This window comes from Rana temporaria, chromosome 4 (assembly GCF_905171775.1).
Source record: "Rana temporaria chromosome 4, aRanTem1.1, whole genome shotgun sequence".
Lineage (NCBI taxonomy): Eukaryota > Metazoa > Chordata > Amphibia > Anura > Ranidae > Rana > Rana temporaria.
In genome coordinates, this window is record NC_053492.1 from 330,060,263 (window position 1) to 330,083,572 (window position 23,310).

Sequence of the window (23,310 nt, forward strand, 5' to 3'; positions counted from 1 at the left end):
GATGGGAATAGAGGGGTCGAGGTAGGGAGGAGAAGGGAAAGTAAAGGATCGGAACAGGAAGAGTAGAGGGAAGTTCGAGACAGAGAAAATATGATCCAGAGGTGATATTAGGCCTGCTAAATCACCTAAAAAGGGGGAAGGTCTGGAGGGTCAGCAAGAATCCCAGTGGGATAGCTGTGTGGGAGCGAAATCAGGGACAGAAACCTCGAAGGGAAAGCGGTCCAGGGATAGAAAGTAGGACGTATGATAAATAAAAAAGGGTGTTGAGGGGAACCCGTGAATTGTATAAAGATGAGGTGCAGGACAGCCCTATATAGTATGCGGAGCACAAGGGCTAAGGTGAGTGGTAGGTGGTGTACAAAACCGTGGTCTCATCAGGGAGAGAGGGAGAACAGTGCATATATATTAAACAAGTGCAGATAAGTCTACGCGGTATTAGCATAGATACAACAAGTATCGCCACATATCTATAACACAGCGCCCTTATGGGCGTAAAGTTACTAAGGGACAGAAAAAGATTAACATAATAACATGCAACAAGCCCGTGTGGTTAAAAAGGTATAAAATAGATGTCTGGAGGACCACAAAATACAATACAATTAAAGCTCACCCTCCTCCCCCCCCCCCCCCCCCCGGCCACCCCCCACCCCCGCAGATAGCGAAGGGAGAATCTCAGACTCCAAGGGGAGGACGTAGGGAGCATTGGGACCAGCGCCAGGTCAGTGGGATCGGGATAGCCATCCCCCTCAGAGAATTAGCTAATGTGAGCCAGCTGAGAGTATCTCTAACAGGGGGTAAGTGAAGAGAGGATGGGGGCCGGGGGCCAAAAGGGGGAGGGGAAGGGAGGAGAGGAGAGGGAAGCGAGGGAAAAGAAGGGGGGGAAGGAGGGGAGGAGAGGAAGGGGAGGGAGGCGAAGGAGGGGAAGGGAGGGATGAAGGAGGGGGAGGGGGGTGGGGGAGGGTAAGGATAACAAGGGGGGAGGGAAGGGAAAGGGGAGGGCGGGGGCGAGACGGGGCGAGACGGGGCGGGACGGGGGGAGATAAGGGCAGGGACCCGCGCAGAAACGTGTATAGCACAGCGGACAAAAGCAGGTCACAAAACTTCAGCAGTACCCCTTGGTTACCCTTGTGGAGACGTGGGAGCTGAGGAGGGGCCCAGAAGACCATCAGACATGCCCTTGAGGAGGACGTATCAGACCTGTAGGTTTCAGAGGCATTGCATCGAAAGGTTCTAGTCCTGATGGAAGTCCAAGTATGCAAGGAAGTCTCACAGCACATGCACGGGGCAAGGGGGATTAGAGACAAAAGAGAAGAAAAAGAAAAAAAAAAAAAATAACACCAAAAGAAAAAGGGGGCTAAAGTGCATGATCCTGACATCTCACATGCACCAGCAACATCGAGTGGAAGTCAGTGCCAGCTATTCCGCGCACAGAGGCACAGCTGGTCAGTAGCTGCAGAACGCCAGAGGGGCACTCGAGTCATGCAGAGCCTGCACACACACGGGGGGTTGAAACTTGAGTCCCAAAGAGAACAGGAGTGGCGACACATAACAAGGGATCGTAACGATCTGTGCATCAGGCCTCGATCCGGTCTCTACCTCTTGGTGGCGTCGAGGGGGAGCCCGGGTTGTGTTGGTAGAGATCGCGTCTAGAAGCATGATTACCGGGGGAGGACGGACCTGCCCTGTTCCTGCGGGATCTGTGGCGCTGAGCTTTCGGGGACGGATTCATGGAGACTGGGAGCCATGGTTCCGAGGGGAAGTAGAAAGCATACCAGTCCGGGAGGTCCACGGGCGGTAGATCGAGCTGCTCACAGAAGTTGTGAAGGTCCTCGGGTGTGCGGAGGAGAGCGGAGCGCCCCCTGGATGATGCCGAGAGCGCAAAGGGGAACTTCCAACGGTATTGTATGTTTCTTGCGCGTAGGGCCTCCAGCAGGGGGCGTAGGGCGCGCCTGTTCTGAAGTGTGATCTGGGACAGATCTTGAAATAGTTTCACCTCCACCCCATCATGGAGGATTCGTCCTCTCGCTCTTGCTTTGCGAAGGATCTCCTCCTTGAGCTGGAAGTTAATCACATAGCAGATCACATCTCTAGGGGGTTCGTTGTCCCTAGGCGGGGGACGCAGCGCTCGATGGGCTCTCTCCATTTCGACGGGCGAGTCCGCCGGGCGCTCCATTAAGTCATTAAAGATGGCTTGGAGAGATTGCTGCAAGTTCCCCGGTTCTACACTTTCAGGGAGACCCCTCACACGTATGTTGTGCCTCCGACCCCGGTTGTCGAGGTCCTCGACGTGTCTGTGGAGCTCCAGGAGGTGAGGGAGCTGGGCGTCATAGGTGCCTTGAACTTGGCGGAGTGCAGCCGCGTGAGCCTGGGTGGTTTGTTCCACCTCATCGATCCGGTGGGCCACTGCACGGATCTCCGTTTTGAGATCAGCCACCGCCGCCGTGACCGCATTTTTAATGTCCGCGGTCATCGTTTCCAAGTCAAATAGACTAGGGGGGTGTGTGCGTCCTGCAGACGAAACTGGCTCCAAGGTCTGCAGGCCGGATTCCAGGCTAAGCGGGCTCGGAGTTTGGGCCTGTGAGGCCGCATGTGCCGCCATGCGTTGTGTTCGGAATATCTCCGGGATGTTCCTGCTCAGCTGAGTAATAGTCTCACCTGTTGCCCTGGATGTAGACGAGCTTCGGGTGGCTCTGCTCATGGCGAAGGGCGGGTTGTGGGTTCCCCAAAAGGCAAGATTCTATCCCTGGATCACCCCCTATTGCCAGTGTCACTAAGCGATCGATTTTCTGATCGCTGTATTAGTGTCACTGTTGCCGCTAGGCAGTTAGCTTTTTTTGAGGTTCGCCGCCAAGTTCTATAGCGTTAGGTACCCCCAATAAATAAAGTTTTTAACCCCTGATTGCCCCCTAGTTAACCCTTTCACCCCCTATTGCCAGTGTCACTAAGCGATCGATTTTCTGATCGCTGTATTAGTGTCACTGTTGCCGCTAGGCAGTTAGCTTTTTTTGAGGTTCGCCGCCAAGTTCTATAGCGTTAGGTACCCCCATAAATAAAGTTTTTAACCCCTGATTGCCCCCTAGTTAACCCTTTCACCAGTGATCACCGTATAAGTGTTACGGTTGACGCTGGTTAGTTAGTTTGCTGTTTATAGCATCAGGGCACCCGCCGTATATAACCCAATAAAGGTTTAACCCCCTGATCGCCCGGCGGGTGATATAAATTAAATTTTAGCGTCAGTCAGGGTCTGCGTCGCCCCAGGCAGTGTTAGGTTAGTGCCAGTACCGCTTACACCCACTCGCAAAGCATACACCCCCCTTAGTGGTATAGTATCTGAACGGATCGATACCTGATCTGATCAGATCTATACTAGCGTACCCAGCAGTTTAGGGTACCCAAAAACGCATTGTTAGCGGAATCAGCCCAGATACCCGCTAGCACCTGCGTTTTCCCCCTCTGCCCAACCCACCCAAGTGCAGTATCGATCGATCACTGTCACTTCAAAAACACAACACACAACTGCAGCGTTCGTAGAGACAGGCCTGATCCCTGCGATCGCTAACAGTTTTTTTGGAAGCGTTTTCTACATTTTCCTTTCTATAGTCAGGTGCTTTTTTTACCTGTGAATCATCACCAGTGTACCACTAAATTTAAAACCCAAAATGGCAAAGCGAATGTACACTGGTGAAGAGGCCGTCAGGATTCTGTGCATGTCAGATAGTGAAGAAGAGGAGGTCACGTATCTGACAGAATCTGGCTCAGAATACGATCCTGTTTACGACATGTCAGATAGTTCGGACGACGGAGTAGTGGTCCCTGCTAAGGCCAGGCGTACCCGACCCCGTTCTGATGTTGTTGAGCAGCAAGAACCGCAGGACCCTTGTATGGAGCAGAGAGCCAGTACTAGCGCCGCCATTCCTTCTGGTGGATTGGCAAGCACCAGCGGCCTAGTACACCCTGGTCGTTCATCCAGCACTGCAGTATCACGTGGTGACGTAGCGAGTCCCATAAGTGCAGTTCAAGCTGGCGAGGTGGCAAGCACAAGTAGTGTCCCGCTGCCACCAAGAAGAAGACAAAGACAGGCCCGTCGTGCCCATAGTGCCCTTCCTGCAGAATTCGCCTATCCTGATTGGGTCCCCACCACTTCTGCAGCACCCGTACTTCCCCCATTCACTGGCCAACCCGGTATTCAGGTGGATACCGGGTGGCTTCACATGTGGACTCTCTGATCAGAAGTGCATTCTTTGATCAAAAGTGCCTGAGTTAAAAACCAGGAGTTGGCTATTATCTGCTTCTGCTTGCAGATTTTTTTCCCCTCTTTTTCTCTGACACTTTTTAAACAGCTTTTTTTCTTTTTCCTTTCTGCTAATTAAGGGGAGGGTTTAATTGTTCACAGGTGTGTGTTTGTTCACAGGTCTTCACAGGTGAGTATAAAGTGGCTGTACAAGCTCCCAGAGGAGCTGGCTCCCAATGATGGTGGCTTCACATGTGGACTCTCTGATCAGAAGTGCATTCTTTGATCAAAAGTGCCTGAGTTAAAAACCAGGAGTTTGAAACAGGAGGTAAGACAGGAGTCTTCATTATTTTTTTTCAATCACTGATCCAGAACAAGCTTGCAGCTAATAAAGTTGGAACTCTTGCTATATAGATTCAGCCGTGCAGCAGATGCTCTCATCTTAGTCTGCTCACCCCAGGGATAGTGAGAGCAGGACGCTCTCAAACGAGTCGGCTCTCCCCAGGGATAGTGCAGCCAGGCAGGGTCCTCCCAGCTCTCAGGTGCTGCAGACACAGCTCAAAAAAACAGGACTAAGACCCCCCACACCCCCCTAGCCAATTGATCCAGGGTTGCACCGATCGCCGTTAAGGGGTCAGGAAGGAATTTTTTCCCCCGATCGCTGCAGATTGGCACAGCACGCCTGGGGTTTTTCGCCTTCCTCTGGACCAATCAGGGAGAGAAGACTCAACGAGTGACGGCTCACTTGGACAGTCTTCCACCCATCACATCCGGCGTCTCGCGGCTCTTCCCGCATCCGCGCCAGACCAGGCCTCATTCGTGGCCGCCGCAATTAGGAAAGACTGACGACAATGTGACTGGCGACAATGGCTAATCTGCGATACTCTGCGGACTCTATTCGGGGTCTGAGACAATTCGCAACAGCATTACCAGCCGTCACCAAAAAGGCCTTAAAAATAGAGCAACTTTTGAGATTCGATCGACGATCGACCATCAAAAATGTAAACTATTTAACCCAGCTCAAGCACATATCATGTGCTTTGATCAACACAAGATCGGCAGTAAAACACTGATTAGAAATCCACGATTTCTTACTACAAAACGATCTAGACTGCCTCTTTATTACAGAAAGCTGGCTCTCAGACGACTGCAACACCATTCTCGGAGAATTGGTGCCAGAAAACTATCGCATTATAACGGAAAACAGAATAGGGCAAAGAGGAGGAGGCCTGGCGGTGATCCACAAGAATCACATTACAATCACTAAGCCAGCCCTTCAAAATCCTCTTCCATTCATGGAAACCCTTACTCTTCAACTTCAAACTTCCCCCCAGGAGACTGTTCACATTCTCCTCTGCTATAGTGAAATATATATATGGTATTTTGCGCTGAATATTAACTTAGATAATGCAAAATCGTGCTTATGAGTGATTCAGAAACCCTCTATTACCAAATAATAAAATAAATAAGCAAATAGATCCAAAACAATAAGTCCAATTGCATAAGTATGCACCAGTGGTTCTCCTAGGAACGACACCCAGATCAGTGTGATGATAAAAGAAAGTGTTGTGTGATCACAAACAATGTGCTCCTGCTTCACAAATAGGACGCCTCTTCCACATTAAACACAGCTCATGGAAAACAAGAGAGAAAAAATTCTCATAGCGCAATTGAGTATTAAACACAATACAAAGAAGATAGGTGGTCTCTAGCAATGGCACACTCACGAATCCACCGATTAAAAACCGCATATACCAACAATGCACCGATCCTTCATTAAGCCGCTCAGCTTATATGATGTTTCCTCTCCTCATTCGAATCCTTGATCCGTCCCGCTCGTAACTCCTCCCCCACGCGTTACGTCAATGGTCACTTGACTTAATCATGGGTCATTGCTAGAGACCACCTATCTTCTTTGTATTGTGTTTAATACTCAATTGCGCTATGAGAACTTTTTCTTTCTTGTTTTCCATGAGCTGTGTTTAATGTGGAAGAGGCGTCCTATTTGTGAAGCAGGAGCACATTGTTTGTGATCACACAACACTTTCTTTTATCATCACACTGATCTGGGTGTCGTTCCTAGGAGAACCACTGGTGCATACTTATGCAATTGGACTAATTGTTTTGGATCTATTTGCTTATTTATTTTATTATTTGGTAATAGAGGGTTTCTGAATCACTCATAAGCACGATTTTGCATTATCTAAGTTAATATTCAGCGCAAAATACCATATATATATTTCACTATTTTGTTTGACCTACATCACACTTTTTGCTGCGTTTATTATTTGGTAATTTTTTTAATGTACTATATTTTTGATATTTAATTTGCGCTGTAGTACTATTATTATTTCTCCTCTGCTATAGGCCACCTGGGCCAAAATCGCAGTTTTTGCCATCTTTAACGGAGTTTATATCCACTTATACCCTTAACAGCAAACACCTTTTGCTGCTCGGGGACTTTAATCTGTGGGCCAACTCCGCACAGGATCCCATTGCGGACGCCTGCATCGATCACATGGAGGGATTAGGGCTACAGCAACTTATATGCGGGCCAACACATGCTTCAGGTCACACACTCGACCTAATTTTCAGACAAAATCTGAAAATAAGCATTTTAGAAAATGAACCATTGCCATGGACAGACCACCATGCAATCAATTTCATAATCTCCAAAATTCCCCCAGTGATAAAAGCACCCAAGCCGGTGACAATACACTGGGCTAGATCTCAGAAGAAGCTCCATTCGGAACTCTTTAAATCTACCTTGGGAAACAGAATCAAAACAATCCATCCACATCAAACAGCCGCAGATACACTGGATGCCATAAACGCAGCCCTGCTACAGTCAGCCGATATAGTAGCACCGAAACGCAAAGCCTGCATCCGAAAAAGAAAATCTGGCTGGTTCAACAACCAGCTGTCGCTTCTGAAGCAAGAGCGCAGAAGGGCGGAAGCCGCCTGGAAAAGAAGCCCTGCAGAGGATAACCTCATCATCTACAAGGCAATAACAACACGATATCATAAAGAAATCTTCAAAGCCAAGAAACATCATTTTTCTATGGCGATTAACAGCGCCCTAAACCGCCCCCGCGAACTCTTCAAGATGGTCACCCAGACCATGAATCCAGGATGTCTTGAAGTCCCCAACTCAGACACCCAAGAGTTCTGTAATGAACTATCGGATTTCTTCATCAACAAAATTGAAAGAATCCGGGAAAGCATCTTGCAAAACAATACCCCCCTCAACCCCACCGTCAATCAACCACAAAACACCCACAGAAACGCTCTACAATCAACAAAGTTCACTCTGGAACCGATCTCCATCGATACCACAAAAAATATCATTGGTGCTTTGCGGAACAGCACATCGTCCAATGATATCATCCCCACCAAACTGCTGAAGGAATGTGCCGACATCCTGGCACCACCCATCACACAGCTTATAAACCAATCATTTAAGGAAGGCACAGTGCCATCCCTGTTGAAAGAGGGCACAATCCAGCCCATCTTGAAAAAACCTAACCTGGATCCCAAGGACCCAACTCACCGCCGTCCCATAACAGGCCTAAATGTTCTCTCCAAGATAATGGAGAAAGTAGTGGTACAACAGCTGCAACAGCATCTAGATACCCACAATCTACTGGATCCATTACAATCAGGCTTCCGTCCCGGACACGGGACAGAAACGGCCTTACTCAAAATATGGGACGATGCCCTCGAGGCCGCAGACGAAGGAGAATCTTGTCTCCTGGTTCTGCTGGACCTAAGCGCAGCCTTTGACACGGTAGACCACAAACTGTTACTGATGCGACTAGCCAAGGTAGCAGAAGTCGCAGAAGGTGATTTACCATGGTTTTCTTCCTTTCTTGAAAACCGATCACAAACAGTTAAATTGGGTTCTTTCACGTCGGAAAAGCACACGGTGTCATGTGGAGTCCCCCAAGGATCCCCCCTGTCACCGGTGCTTTTCAACATCTATCTTCGCCCTCTCTTTGATATTATCAGTAGCCAAGAACTACTCTATCACTCTTATGCAGACGATACGCAACTGAATTTTCGCATCCGCAACAAAAAGGATCATCATCCCAGTTTAGAGAAATGTCTCTCTTTGATAGAAAACTGGATGACAAAGAGTTATCTTAAACTCAACAGTTCAAAAACAGAACTCCTTATGTTTCACGCCAGCCGAAAGAGTCAACTGGCAACAACCTGGACAGCCCCGCCCATTCTGGGCCAAATCATCACCCCTAGCTCCAAAGTCAAAAGTCTCGGGGTCACCTTTGACACCTTCATGACAATGGACGCACAAATAGGGTCAGTAGTCAGCGGAGCGCACCATCTGTTGCGCCTACTACGCAGACTTATTCCATTTATCCCCAAAGAAGACGTAGCAGTCGTGGTGGGAACAATCGTGAATTCCAGACTGGACTATGCCCTGTACCTCGGACTCCCAAAGTACCAAATCTCCCGTCTGCAAGTCGTTCAGAATACGGCCGCCAGACTGGTGACTGGGAAAAAAAAATGGGAATCAATCTCACCTTCGTTGAGAACCCTTCACTGGCTGCCAGTAAAAGACAGAATTGCATTTAAAGCACTCTGCCTGACACATAAGTGCATCCATGGGAAGGCTCCGCAATATCTTTGCGACAAGATAGAACCTCACAATTCGAATCGCGTTCTGCGATCCACCGACCAAAATCTGGTCAGGGTACCAAAAACCAAATACAAGTCCAAAGGAGAAAGAAGGTTTGCTTTTCAGGGTCCTAGACTATGCATTCGGTTGGACCAGCATTCGGTTGGAGGAAAACCACCTGACTTTCAGAAGACAGATCAAAACTCTGCTCTTTTGATGTCATGAGACACGAACAACTAGCGCCCAGAAGCGATTCAGTTCGCATGCGCCGCGCTTTATACGTTTTTCATTCATTCATTCATTCATACAGCGAATTTTATGGCACTTGATTTTTATTCGCTGTTTTTCACGGAAGATCTCTTTAGATCTATTGTGGACCAGAGTAATTTATATGCTGGTACCTACATCGCCGCTAATCCCCAGACCCTCCTTGCCAAAGAATGGAAACCTCTTGAGGTTTCCGAATTTAAAACCTTTCTGGGCCTTACCCTCAACATGGGCATACACCAATTTCCGGAGTTGCGGATGTATTGGTCCACACATCCCATCGACCATATGCCCGTGTGCTCTGCTCACATGGCCAGGAAACGATACGAGGCGATCCTGCGGTTTCTGCATTTCAGTGACAATGCACTTTGTCGTCCACGTGGAGACCCTGAATTTGACCGGCTCTACAAAATTCGGCCCCTCATAAATCATTTCAACGAACGTTTTGCAGCCTTGTTTAATCCCCAACAGGTTGTATGCGTTGACGAGTCCCTGATTAAATTTTCTGCCCGCTTGTCTTTCAAGCAGTACCTTCCCAACAAGCGTGCCAGATACGGGATCAAGCTCTATAAGCTCTGTGACAGGGCAACAGGCTACACATGGAGCTTTAGGGTTTATGAGGGCAAAGATAGTGAGGTAGAGCCGGAAGGATGCCCAGATTACATGGGGAGCGCTGGCAAGATCGTGTGGGACTTGGTGTCACCCTTATTCGGAAAGTGGTACCACTTATACGTGGACAATTATTACAGCAGCGTGCCACTTTTTAGTCACCTGTTCGATCATCAGATTGGAGCATGTGGCACCGTGCGACCTAATCGCCGGGGCTTCCCCCAGAGGCTTGTAGATTCCCGTCTTAGCCTGGGGGCGAGAGCCTGCTTCAGAAGTAATAATTTGCTCGCTGTGAAGTGGCGGGACAATAAGAATGTTTTCGTTCTTACCACCCTTCACGCAGACACGACAGTACAAATTCGTACGGCGACTGGTGTTGTGGAGAAACCCCTCTGTATCCACGAATATAACCAAAACATGGGAGGGGTGGACCTCAACGACCAGTTGATGGCGCCGTATCATATTGTCCGTAAGACGAGACGCTGGTACAAAAAAGTGTCTCTACATTTATTTCAATTGGCTCTACTGAATGCTCACGTCTTATACAGAGCTTCAGGACAGAATGGATCCTTTCTTGCATTCCAGAAGGAGATCATCACAGAACTCCTGTATCCAGGCGGTACTGTACCTCACCATCCCCTACCAAATGCAGTAAGCCGACTGCATGAGAGGCATTTTTCGTATGCCCTCGAGAGTACCCCTACCCAACGAGCCCCCCAAAGAAAATGTCGTGTCTGTAGAAAGCGCGGATTTAGGCGTGACACCCGTTATTTTTGTCCCCGCTGTCCTGACAATCCTGGTCTTTGTATTGGGGAATGTTTTGAACGCTTCCACACACAAGTTAATTATTAGTGTAGGGCAAAACATTACACAGGCTAAGTACACTTACACAGGGTCTCCCAAGATGCCATCGCATTTTGAGAGACCCAAACCTGGAACCGAAAAGTTGAACAGTTACAAAAAAAAGTGTTAAAAAGGAAAAAATAAAAAACAAAAAAATAGTTGTCGTTTTATTGTACTCTCCCTCTCTATTCTCTCTCTATTGTTCTGCTCTTTTTTACTGTATTCTATTCTGCAAAGTTTTATTGTTGTTGTGTTTTTTCATGCTTGCTTTTCAGGTATGTAATTTACTTTACTGTTTTCAGGTACGCCATTCAGCTGTTGCGCGGACTTATTTATCTTGACAGCAACAGCATTTGCTCCCACGATATATAAAGCCGCGAGTGCTGTAGGAGGTGTTTTTACCACCACAGTTAAAAAAAAGAGCATATATGCCGAAGCATGGGGGCAGCAGGGGCGGAGGAGCGATTTTGCTCCTAATGCCGCGTACATACGGTTGACATTCCTACGGATGCTTTCCCGTGGAAAAGTCTGACCATGTGTACACGGCATAGAAAAGTCCGACCGTGTGTACGCGGCATAGAAAAGTCCGACCGTACGCGGCATAACTTTTTTGCGGGAGGATGCCCCCATGCTTCGGCATATATATATATTTTAGGCACAGGTTGCGTTAAAAAATGTTTTATTTTTTACTATGTTTTTTTTATAGGTATTTGCTTTGCAGGTATGGTATGATCTTACTGTTATACTGGAATGTTACTTTGTTTTAATGTTAACCATCATTTGCTTAGCAGGTACGCCATTCAGTTGCAGTGCGGATTTATTTAGCGTGACAGCAACAGCGTTTGCTCCCACGATATATAAAGCCGCGACTCCAATGCTGTAGGAGCTGATTTCACCACCACAGTTCAAAAAAGAGCATATATGCCGAAGAATGGGGGCATTAGGGGCGGAGGAGCGATTTTGCTCCTAATGCCGCGTACATACGGTTGACATTCCTACGGAGGCTTTCCCGTGGAAAAGTCTGACCATGTGTACACGGCATAGAAAAGTCCGACCGTGTGTACGCGGCATAGAAAAGTCCGACCGTACGCGGCATAACTTTTTTGCGGGAGGATGCCCCCATGCTTCGGCATATATAAATGGTGCATGTATGCCCATCATTAGAAGTGGGTGGATGAAGGGAGGTATTCTAATGGTGGGCATACCCACCGATCAATCTTTTTTTCGTTCAGCCAACAGGCTGCATGAAAAAAAAAGATTACAATACATGTCCAACAAGAACCATCAACGTACTGGTATGTTGCTGGACTTTGAATGGTTATACCAGAATGATGCCTGCGGGTTTAGGCATCATCTTGGTATCATTCTTTTCAGCCAGCGGTCGGCTTTCATGTAAAAGCAGTCCTAGCGGCTAATTAGCCTCTAGACTGCTTCTACATTCAGTGGGAGGGAATGTCCCCCCCCCCGGATATAAACGGCGCCATTGAGAATATGGGAAAGCATTTTATCACACCGATCTTGGTGTGGTCAGATGCTTTGAGGGCAGAGGAAAGATCTAGGGTCTAATAGACCCCATTTAAAAAAAAAGAGTACCTGTCACTAACTATTGCTATCATAAGGGATATTTACATTCCCTGAGATAACAATAAAAATGGTAAAAAAAAAAAAAATGGAAGGAACAGTTAACAAATAAAATAAAAAAAGCGAAATAAATATATATAAAAAAAAAAAAGCATCCCTGTCCCCCCCTGCTCTTGCGCAAAGGCGAACGCAAGCGTCGGTCTGGAGTCATATGTAAACAGCAATTGCACCATGCATGTGAGGTATCACCGCGAAGGGCAGATCGAGGACAGTAATTTTAGCAGTATGTGGTAGCCTGTAAAGGCTTTTAAAGGCTTTTAAAAATGTATGTAGTTTGTCGCCACTGCGCGTTTGTGCGCAATTTTAAAGTATGTCGTGTTTGGTATCCATGTACTCGGCCTAAGATCATAATTTTTATTTCATCAATAATTTGGGCAATATAGTGTGTTTTAGTGCTTTAAAATAAAAAAACTTGTATTTTTTCCCCAAAAAATGCGTTTGAAAAAACGCTGCGCAAATACTGTGTGGAAAAAAAATTTGCAACACCCACCATTTTAATCTGTAGGGCCTTTGCTTTTAAAAAATATATAATGTTTGGGGGTTCAACTTAACTTTCTTGCAAAAAAATAATATGTTTTTATGTAAACAAACAGTGTCAGAAAGGGCTTTTTCTTCAAGTGGTTAGAAGAGTGGGTGATGTGTGACATAAGCTTCTAATTGTTGTGCATAAAATGCCAGGACAATTCAAAACCCCCCCAAATGACCCCATTTTGAAAAGCAGACACCCCAAGCTATTTGCTGAGAGGCATCTCAAGTCCATGGAATATTTTAGATTTTGACCCAAGTTGCGGGAAATATAAATATATATATATATATATATTTTTTTTTGCGCAAAGTTGTCACTAAATGATATATTGCTCAAACATGCCATGGGCATATGTGGAATTACACCCCAAAATACATTCTATTGCTTCTCCTGAGTACGGGGATACCACATGTGTGAGACTTTTTGGGAGCCTAGCCGCGTACGGGACCCCAAAAACCAATCACCGCCTTCAGGCTTTCTAAGGGTGTAAATTTTTGATTTCACTCCTCACTACCTATCACAGTTTCGAAGGCCATAAAATGCCAAAATAGCACAAAGAAAACCCAAATGACCCCATTTTGGAAAGAAGACACCCCAAGGAAACTGCTGAGAGGCATGCTGAGTCCATTGATTTTTTATTTTTTTTGTCCAAAGTGATTGAATATGACAAAAAAAAAAAAAAAAAAATTTGGCACTAAATGATATATTGCTCACACATGCCATGGTTATATGTGGAGTTGCACCCTAAAATACATTCTGCTGCTTCTCCTGAGTACGGGGATACCACATGTTTGGGACTTTTTGGGAGCCTAGCCGCATACAGGACCCCGAAAACCAAGCACCGCCTTCAGCATTTCTAAGGGCGCAAATTTTTGATTTCACTCCTCACTACCTATCACAGTTTCGAAGGCCATAAAATGCCAAAATAGCACAAAACCCCCCCAAATGACCCCATTTTGGAAAGTAGACACCCCAAGCTATTTGCTGAGAGGCATGTTGAGTCCATGGAATATTTAATTTTTTTGCCCCAAGTGATTGAATCATGACCAAAAAAAATAAAAATAAAAAAATGTACAAAACATTGTCACTAAATGATATATTTCTCACACATGCCACAGTTATATGTGGAATTGCACCCAAAAATACATTCTGCTGCTTCTCCTGAGTACGGGGATACCACATGTGTGGGACTTTTTGGGAGCCTAGCCGTGTATGAGACCCCGAAAACCAAGCACCGCCTTCAGGATTTCTAAGGACATATATTTTTGATTTCACTCACACAAATCTTGAAGGCAGTGCTTGGTTTTCGGGGCCCCGTACGCGGCTAGGCTCCCAAAAAGTCCCACACATGTGGTATCCCCGTACTCAGGAGAAGCAGCAGAATGTATTTTGGGGTGCAATTCCACATATAACCGTGGCATGTGTGAGAAATATATCATTTAGTGACAACGTTTTGTAATTTTTTTTTTTGGTCATTATTCAGTGACTTGGGGCAAAAAAATGTAATATTCCATGGACTCAACATCCCTCTCAGCAAATAGCTTGGGGTGTCTACTTTCCAAAATGGGGTCATTTGGGGGGGGTTTTGTGCTGTTTTGGCATTTTATGGCCTTCGAAACTGTGATAGGTAGTGAGGAGTGAAATCAAAAATGTATGCCCTTAGAAATCTTGAAGGCGGTGCTTGGTTTTCGGGGTCCCGTACGCGGCTAGGCTCCCAAAAAGTCCCACACATGTGGTATCCCCGTACTCAGGAGAAGCAGCAGAATGTATTTTGGGGTGTAATTCCACATATGCCCATGGCATATGTGAGAAATATATCATTTAGTGACAACGTTTTGTTTAAAAAAAATTTTATTTTTTTTTGGTCATTATTCAATCACTTGGGGCCATAAAATTAAATATTCCATGGATTTAACATGCCTCTCAGCAAATAGCTTGGGGTGTCTTCTATCCAAAATGGGGTCATTTGGGGGGGTTGTGTGACATCTTGGCATTTTATGGCCTTCAAAACTGTGATAGGTAGTGATAGGTAGTGAGGAGTGAAATCAAAAATTTATGCCCTTAGAAATCTTGAAGGCGGTGCTTTGTTTTCGGGGCCCCGTATGCGGCTAGGCTCACAAAAAGTCCCACACATGTGGTATCCCCGTACTCAGGAGAAGCAGCAGAATGTATTTTGGGGTGAAATCCCACATATAACTATGGCATGTGTGAGAAATATATCATTTAGTGACAACTTTGTGCAAAAAAAAATCAGTTTGTCATATTCCCGCAACTTGTGTCAAAATATAAAATATTCCATGGACTCGACATGCCTCTCAGCAAATAGCTTGGGGTGTCTACTTTCCAAAATGGGGTCATTTGTTTGTTTTTTTGCTATTTTGGCATTTTATGGCCTTCGAAACCTTGATAGGTAGTGAGGAGTGAAATCAAAAATTTGTGCCCTTAGAAATGCTAAAGGCGGTGCTTGGTTTTGGGGCCCCGTATGCGGCTAGGCTCCCAAAAAGTCCCACACATGTGGTATCCCCGTACTCAGGAGAAGCAGCAGAATGTATTTTGGGGTGCAATTCCACATATAACCATGGCATGTGTGAGCAATATATCATTTAGTGACAACTTTTTGTAAACATTTTTTTTTTTTTTTTTCGTCTTTATTCAATCACTTGGGACAAAAAAAAAAATATTCAATGGACTCAACATGCCTCTCAGCAGTTTCCTTGGGGTGTCTACTTTCCAAAATGGGGTCATTTGGGGGGGTTTAGTACTGCCCTGCCATTTTAGCACCTCAAGAAATGAGATAGGAAGTCATAAAATAAAAGCTGTGTAAATTCCAGAAAATGTACCCTAGTTTGTAGACGCTATAACTTTTGCGAAAACCAATAAATATACGCTTATTGCGATTTTTTTTACTAAAGACATGTGGCTGAATACATTTTGGCCTAAATGTTTGACTAAAATTTAGTTTATTCGATATTTTTTACTTTTTGTTATAAGAAAAATCATTTTTTTTCAAAATGTACGGTCTTTTTGCGTTTATATCGCACAAAATAAAAATTGCACAGGCAATCAAATACCATCAAAAGAAAGCTCTATTTGTGGGAAGAAAAGGACGCAAGTTTCGTTTCGGTACAACATTGCATGACCGCGCAATTACCAGTTAAAGCAGCGCATTGCCAAATTGTAAAAACACCTTGGGTCTTTGGACAGCGTATTGGTCCGGGGCTTAAGTGGTTAATTCACCAGTTGTGATCACTCGCCCCGTCGGGGTTCAAACTCACCGCAATGAAATATATAATACGCCTTTCAGTGAATAACACTTCATTAACCATGGATCTCAGCAGACAGCTTCTATCATGGAACCAGATGCTTTAAGGACCCTCAGGTAAAACAAGCAAGAGCAAAAAAAGCCACCATAGCGTAATTCAGCTTTTAATATGTAAAACCCTCAAGTCCCAGTACATCCGGCTCCCCTTATATATTCAACGTACATTCATTCAAACAGTAATAGGCATTTGAAAATATCACCAGATCCTCATGCGATCGGCGTCAGTGTCTCCTCCTCGCACCGCTGACAGGATACCAGGCAGAGTTACAGCTGCCTCGTCCTGCTTCGGTGGAACGCGGGGATCCTTCAAATGTATGGTGTAGCAAGCGCCCTGACTAGTTTTGCCAGTTAATGGCTTCTACGGAGGGCGTGTGATCACAACTGGTGAATTAAGAAGATTTTTGGTGGATGGTGCACGCTGCTATTTTTCTTTCTTTTTCAACACTCCTTCTGGGACATTTCTCATCTGCTTCTCAGCATTGATTTTTGATTTTTGGACTGCTTGGTGGGAGTGATAACACCACCTATAGAGTAGCGCTGTTGTGCTTTATTTTTGTTGAATGGACTTACCTTTTCAATGAGTGTTAGAGTACTTGTTTATATGAGCTTTTCTTTTTAAACAGCTGGCTTTGTTTAGGTTGTCTGCTATTCATTTAGCAGTTAACCTAAGATTTAGATATTTTTTCTTTTACTCTAGGTTTTGTATAGGTATTCATTCAAGTGGCGCTAAGCAGTGTATTATAGGCCTTTTTTACACTACTTTATTATGAAGACTAGCATGCAAAATAACAAAAAACAAACAAACATTCATCCTATAATCTCATTGTGCTTTAAACCCTGAAATACACTTTAACTCACATTACCATAAGTGATTTAGTTGACCACCCAGATACCAGGAATCTGTAATTCTGAATTTCCGGTTACTTTTCCCACTTCTGCTCTGCCTATTACTTCAAATAAATAATTAAAGAAGGTTCTCTATCAGCTAAAATGTTCATTTGTATTATTATGATATGAAATGGTCTGCCATACTGTATACTAAATGTATGAGCAAATCTGAAAGATGGCAGTGCCATCTTTCAGATTTGGTCATACATTTAGTATACAGTATATTTTGACAGCGATTAGACCTGACAATTGATGAACTGAAAGCGGTAGTTCACCCTCACCCACATGATTTTACCATCGAGACAGGCATTGTAGCGCGAGCTACAGTATGCCTGTCCCGATTTTTTTAACCCCGGACTCACCTTGTAATCGGACATCGTAGATTTCGGCTCCCGCGGGGAATGGGCGTGCCTATGGAGAGGGAGGATGATTGACGGCCGGCCCTGGCACGTCACTCTCCCCGAGGACAGCCGGAGTAGGTCTCGACTGTTCACGGCGCCTGCGCACAGGCTATGCGCAAGCGCCGTGAAGAGCCAAGCCTATTTCGGCTATTTCCGGAGAAGCGTGACGCGCCAGAGCCGGCCGTCAATCATCCTCCGTCTCCATAGGCACGCCCATTCCCCGGTATCTTCGATGAACGATTACAAGGTGAGTACGGGGGTAAAAAAATCGGGACAGGCATACTGTAGCTCGCGCTACAATGCCTGATTTTATGGTAGTAGAAAAAAAAAAATTCCGTTCATAGGGTGAACCCCCGCTTGAAGTGCCAGATTAACAGTTTACAGGCATATTTAGGCACAAGTCATTTTTTAATGGACGTATATGCCTTTAGCTATTGCTGAGTAATATCAAATGCAGCTATTAGATCAACTTCTGCATCTCCTACACATGTGAGAAAAAAAAGCAGCTTGCTTTCCAGCATATAAATGTAAAATTACATATCAAGCCAAACTTTTGGTCTGCAATACTCTATATATAACTATACACAACACCAAAATGAACACTTGATTCAAGGAAACACATTGTAGTTTAGTATATATGGTACCTTCATATATGAGGGCTGGTCACATACATTATTACAGTCACAAAATATAAACATGATCACAATCGTGTGCCAATGACACCATATTAGGGTGACCACATTTCCAAACTACCATTCAGGGACACCCTCCCTTCCCAAAAATCAGCTTGTGCTGTAACGAATCACAGCACAGTGATTGGACACAAGAGGCGGGATTTATGATTTCTCCAATCATAAGCAGGGGGTGGGAATTGTGTTCCTCCTGGAAATCCCGGCCAGGACAAGTACTGTCAGTGAGCAAAGCGGTGATGTGGCCACCTTTTTTGGGGGCATCAGATTGGCCCTGGGGTGGTGGCTGTGTCAGTTTCATTCCAGGACACTGTATTGTCCTGGAATGAATGTGCCCGGGACAGACCTGCAAAATGCAGGACTGTCCCGGGCAATCCGGAACACGTGGTCACCCTACACCATATGCAGGGTGTGACATCAGATTAACGGCAGTATAAAGAACAAGTCACAAGAACAAGTCCTCTCTCATACAACCGATATAAAGTTACAATGGTTGACATTACCCCAGAGGTAGTAATCATAGCTTGATGTCATGCACTTTGCAGTGGATTTGCACATTGCAACAATTAAATCATTTGAGTGGTTATTCTTTTTGAAACAATCTCTTCACATGTGGCCAACTTTACCTATCAGCTGGTCTTTTCAGTTACTTTGTTATGTGCCAATGCTTAGGATCAGCAAAGCACAGGAAAATGTGCATTATGTTTGTGAAATGATGTGTCTGTGCATGGGCTAGTATACAGTATATCAGCAAAGGTGAGCATGTTCTAGAACAATAAATTAACCCCCTTAATGCCAGGGCCTACTGGTTCTTTAGGAGATTTCTGATGCTGGAGGCCAGGGCAGGGTTCTGATTATGTGAAAGCCGTGATTGGCTATAACAGCAGTCACATGACCAAAAAGCTCCCAATCACAAGTAGAGATTGGGAGCTTTCAGCTAGCTACTCGTAACTGTGCCGTAAGTCCACAGGGTGCACACTCTCAGCACAACTTTGTTTACATTCTGGTACACATATATGCAAAAGCTCTGCGTTAAGGCCCACCCACTGAGAGGCCACATATATGTGTACTGCTGTCGTGAAGATATTAAAAAAACAAACAAAAAAAAATACACTTTTTTTATACGTGGAGAAATACATGCACATTTACCTAATTATCAATTTTAAAGGCAATTTTACCAGAAAAACGGCTTATGCAGTTAAGGCACATCTGCAGATAAAAAAAAAACTGTGCAACTTTTGTTAAAGCTGGAAAATGTCCTTGATATAGGTGTAGGCCATTTATGTACCTCCCAAAGCCTGACTGAAAAACTCCCTAAAATGGCATCCCCCAATTCTGCTTTGTTGCTAGGACTTTGCTAAGACACTCACAGTTGTTACTGTTCACCTCCACCATCACAGGAGGGAGCTCTTTCTCTGATTTACACTTTCTTACACCTGACCCAGTATCTCTGAGCTCCACATTTGAAAGCTCAATCTTGTGATAGCTGGGAATGTCTTGGCAATGTCCTAATAAAAAGGCAGGGAAGGATAATGCCATCTCTGGGAGTGTTCAGTCAGGCTTCCAGAGGTACCAAAGCCTATGCAGTTTAGTTTACATCTTGAAACAGATCCTGTGTGCTGGGATGACTGAACTTCTTCGCATGCGCAGGAGTGATGTCATCCAGTGCCAGCCAATGAAGACAGCTATAGACCAGCACCTCAAAGATGCCAGTTAGATGTCAGCACCTTGGACCATTGAAGGAGAGGTAAAAGTTGCAGACTTTGGTTCAACTTTAAGACTGGGTTCACACTAGTGTGAATTGGATGCACGTTTCCTTGCGTCCAATTTACATGACAGGAGATGGTGACTCTCAATGGAGCTGGTTCACATATCCCTGGGGCAGCTGCGGAGTGGATTGCACTGTGCGTCTTTGGCTCCATTTCAGAGCCAAATTCAGGCAAAAATGCTGCCCTGATTCATCTCTGAAGCAGAGAACATTGACGCACGGGACTGCTGCTGTGAGCAGCATGTGGCTTAGATGTGAACCCAGCCTAAGACATATTACTGGGAAAGAAAAAAATTGTGGGTTGGGACCGCGCAGCGGAGACCAAACCCAACACAGCAAATGAGGTTGGTTAATAGAAAGAACTGCTGCCCCTACTGATTTACTGCCACTAGGTGGAGTAAGAAATGAATGGAAAGGTGGGGGTGTAGGTATGGCGCTGTTCTGAACAAAACCCTGGGGAATAAATATAATGTTGTCCCCTACTTAAAGATGTGGTGAGTTCCAAATGGAGTGTGGAGTGTTGCAATATTATAAACCAGTGTCATAGAACATGAAAAATAAATAAAAGTTGAAAAAATTGAGAACTAAATAAATATGTGTTAGACCCTCGGCCGGGTACTTTTTGCAGAGTTCCCTCTGTCGGGTGTTTAATAAGTGCTAGGTGGATACTATCTGTGAATGTGATGTCAAATTTCAGTGAATCATCATATACAGGACTTGAAGAAAATAAAACAAATTTCCTGTCCGGGTGTTAGACCCTTGGCCGGGTATTTTAGAACAAAAATCTGAAAAAATGAAATTAGTGTGCACAGAAAAAGATTTAAAAAAAAACATGAATAGAGTCCAAAAAAGTCCATTGAATCAATATAAATATAAATACGTGAAAAACAAAAAATGAAGTGATAAAGTGACTTTTGTGCTTAAAGTTGCTGGGTGAGAGCCTTCAAGATTTTGTTCTTGTGCGTGACACACCGTGCTCTGTATAAAAATGCACTCACCAGACACTTCTCCCCCTCCTGGGGTATGACGCAATCACAGTATCTGTGCCACTGTGTAGCAACCTGGGGGTAACCGGGACTGTCTCCGGGCGCTGTTATCGATCCTCCAAGATATTTATGCGGGAGAAGAAAGGATGCCCATAGCGTGAATCCGTTTAAAAGTTAAAGTTTAATGTGCAAAGTGTTTAAAAATACTCACATTGTACATAAATAGTATAGGCAAGAAAAGTTTAACTGGCGCTGAATAACAGCTCCTGATGACATCAGGAGTCAGCGGCACGTCGTTCTAAACACTTCCGGTCTGGGCTGTAAACCTGTTAATCAGCGCCAGTTAAACTTTTCTTGCCTATACTATTTATGTACAATGTGAGTATTTTTAAACACTTTGCACATTAAACTTTAACTTTTAAGCGGATTCACGCTATGGGCATCCTTTCTTCTCCCGCATAAATATCTTGGAGGATCGATAACAGCGCCCGGAGACAGTCCCGGTTACCCCCAGGTTGCTACACAGTGGCACAGATACTGTGACTGCGTCATACCCCAGGAGGGGGAGAAGTGTCTGGTAAATGCATTTTTATACAGAGCACGGTGTGTCACGCACAAGAATGAAATCTTGAAGGCTCTCACCCAGCAACTTTAAGCACAAAAGTCATTTTATCACTTAATGTTTTGTTTTTCACGTATTTATATTTATATTGATTCAATGGACTTTTTTTGGACTCTATTCATGTTTTTTTAAAAATCTTTTTCTGTGCACACTAATTAATTTTTTTCAGATTTTTGGTCTAAAATACCCGGCCGAGGGTCTAACACCCGGACAGGAATGTTGTTTTATTTTCTTCATGTCATGTATATGACGATTCACTGAAATTTGACATCACATTCACAGATAGTATCCACCTAGCACTTATTAAACACCCGACAGAGGGAACTCTGCAAAAAGTACCCGGCCGAGGGTCTAACACATATTTGTTTAGTTCTCAATTTATTCAACTTTAATTTATTTTTCATGTTCTATGTTCTATGACACTGGTTTATAATATTGCAACACTCCACACTTCATTTGGAACTCACCACATCTTTAAGTAGGGGACAACATTATATTACTGGGAACAGTCATCACCACTAAATGTTTAGTGAATTCCACATTTGGTGTAGTTTTGGATGGCTTAGTGGTTAGCACATCTGATTTGCAGCACTGGGGTCCTTGGTCCAATTCAATATCTCCCTGTGTTTGCGTCAATTTCCTTCTACATTCCAAAGATATGCTGGTGAGTTAATTTGCTGCTGCCTAAATTGGTTATGCACATTATCACTTTCTGTATGCCGGTCCAAAGCAATTAGGTAGGTTCGAGGAAAGACCTGGCAACCTACCTAATATAAAAATTTGCCAACAAAATTCTATTTAAAAGGCTTTCAATTGTGTTGATATCACCTGCAGAAAATCCCACCTCTGCCTACATGCCATGGACTCTCAGGTTGGGTTCACACCGGAGAACGCAGTGGCTAACAGCAGGAGTCCGGTGCGTCTCCATTCACTGTTTCGGGTCTGATTTAAGCCTGAATTTTTGACTGAATTCGGACCTGAAACAGACCAAAAAAACGCACAGGACTACTGTGCAATTCGCACCGGACCCGCTGCGGAGATGTGTAAACCGGCTCTATAAAGAGCCAGTCACAATCCAATTCGCAATAGTGTGAACCCAGCCTCGTACTGACCATCCATGGCAAGCATGCATTCTTCTGCCAGAGCACTTTACATATCTAAGTAACAGGTGGATGATTCCATTCCAATGACATTCACTCCAGTTAGGAAGACTTTAATTTGCAGTAAAAAAAATAAGTAGAATTTTTTTGCTAAGTATTTAAATGTTAACCCTTACCTTAGGTCTTTTCCATACAAATGGGATATTTGGTTTTTCATTGTAGAATAGGGAACTGTCATGTGCAGGAAAATCAAGATCTTCAAACAAAGTTCCTTTCTGAAGACATTCTTGCTTGAGCTGCTCATATGTTTTACCAGATGAGTGGATGGTTCGGGCAGTGTGGGGGAAACTGGGTTCCCTCTGCTTCGAGCCTTGATAGATGTATGGCATGTCTTCCTGTTTGTTTTTTTGCGTTAAGAAAAAAGCAGGTAAGTATAAGACAAACTACAGCACACACAGCTATAACGTAGCAGTCTGAGAAGAAGATATATTTAAGGTGTACTATCTGACCTGTGTACAGTATGGTGACTAAAACAAACATTCAGAAAATGTCTACTCCTCCTTTCACCTCCTCCCTTTATTTCCACCTGTTAGAATGAGACACTATTTACATTTCAAAGCTGATGAATAGCACAGGGAACACCCTGCTGAACCAACAAGGGTAAACTTTCATAGATTCAGAGTTTCTGGTTTATAAGCATTGCATACAAACTCCACTGGGGGATTTTTGTGTTAACGCATTGTTCTTTTTTTGTGATTAAGCTATTTTCTCTTTGTTTCAC

At 44.6% G+C, this 23,310-nt stretch overlaps 1 protein-coding gene across 1 annotated transcript in view; it reads right to left on the reverse strand.

The window, feature by feature from the left end:
• The window catches only part of CAPN9 (calpain 9), a 1,050,568-nt gene extending 1,027,514 nt beyond the window's left edge, over positions 1 to 23,054 (reverse strand). The window contains exon 1 of the mRNA XM_040350717.1: positions 22,706 to 23,054. Coding sequence (XP_040206651.1) covers positions 22,706 to 22,918 — 213 coding nt within the window. The 5' untranslated portion in view covers positions 22,919 to 23,054. The remainder of the gene's footprint in view (positions 1 to 22,705) is intronic.
• Between the last annotated feature and the right edge of the window lie 256 nt (positions 23,055 to 23,310).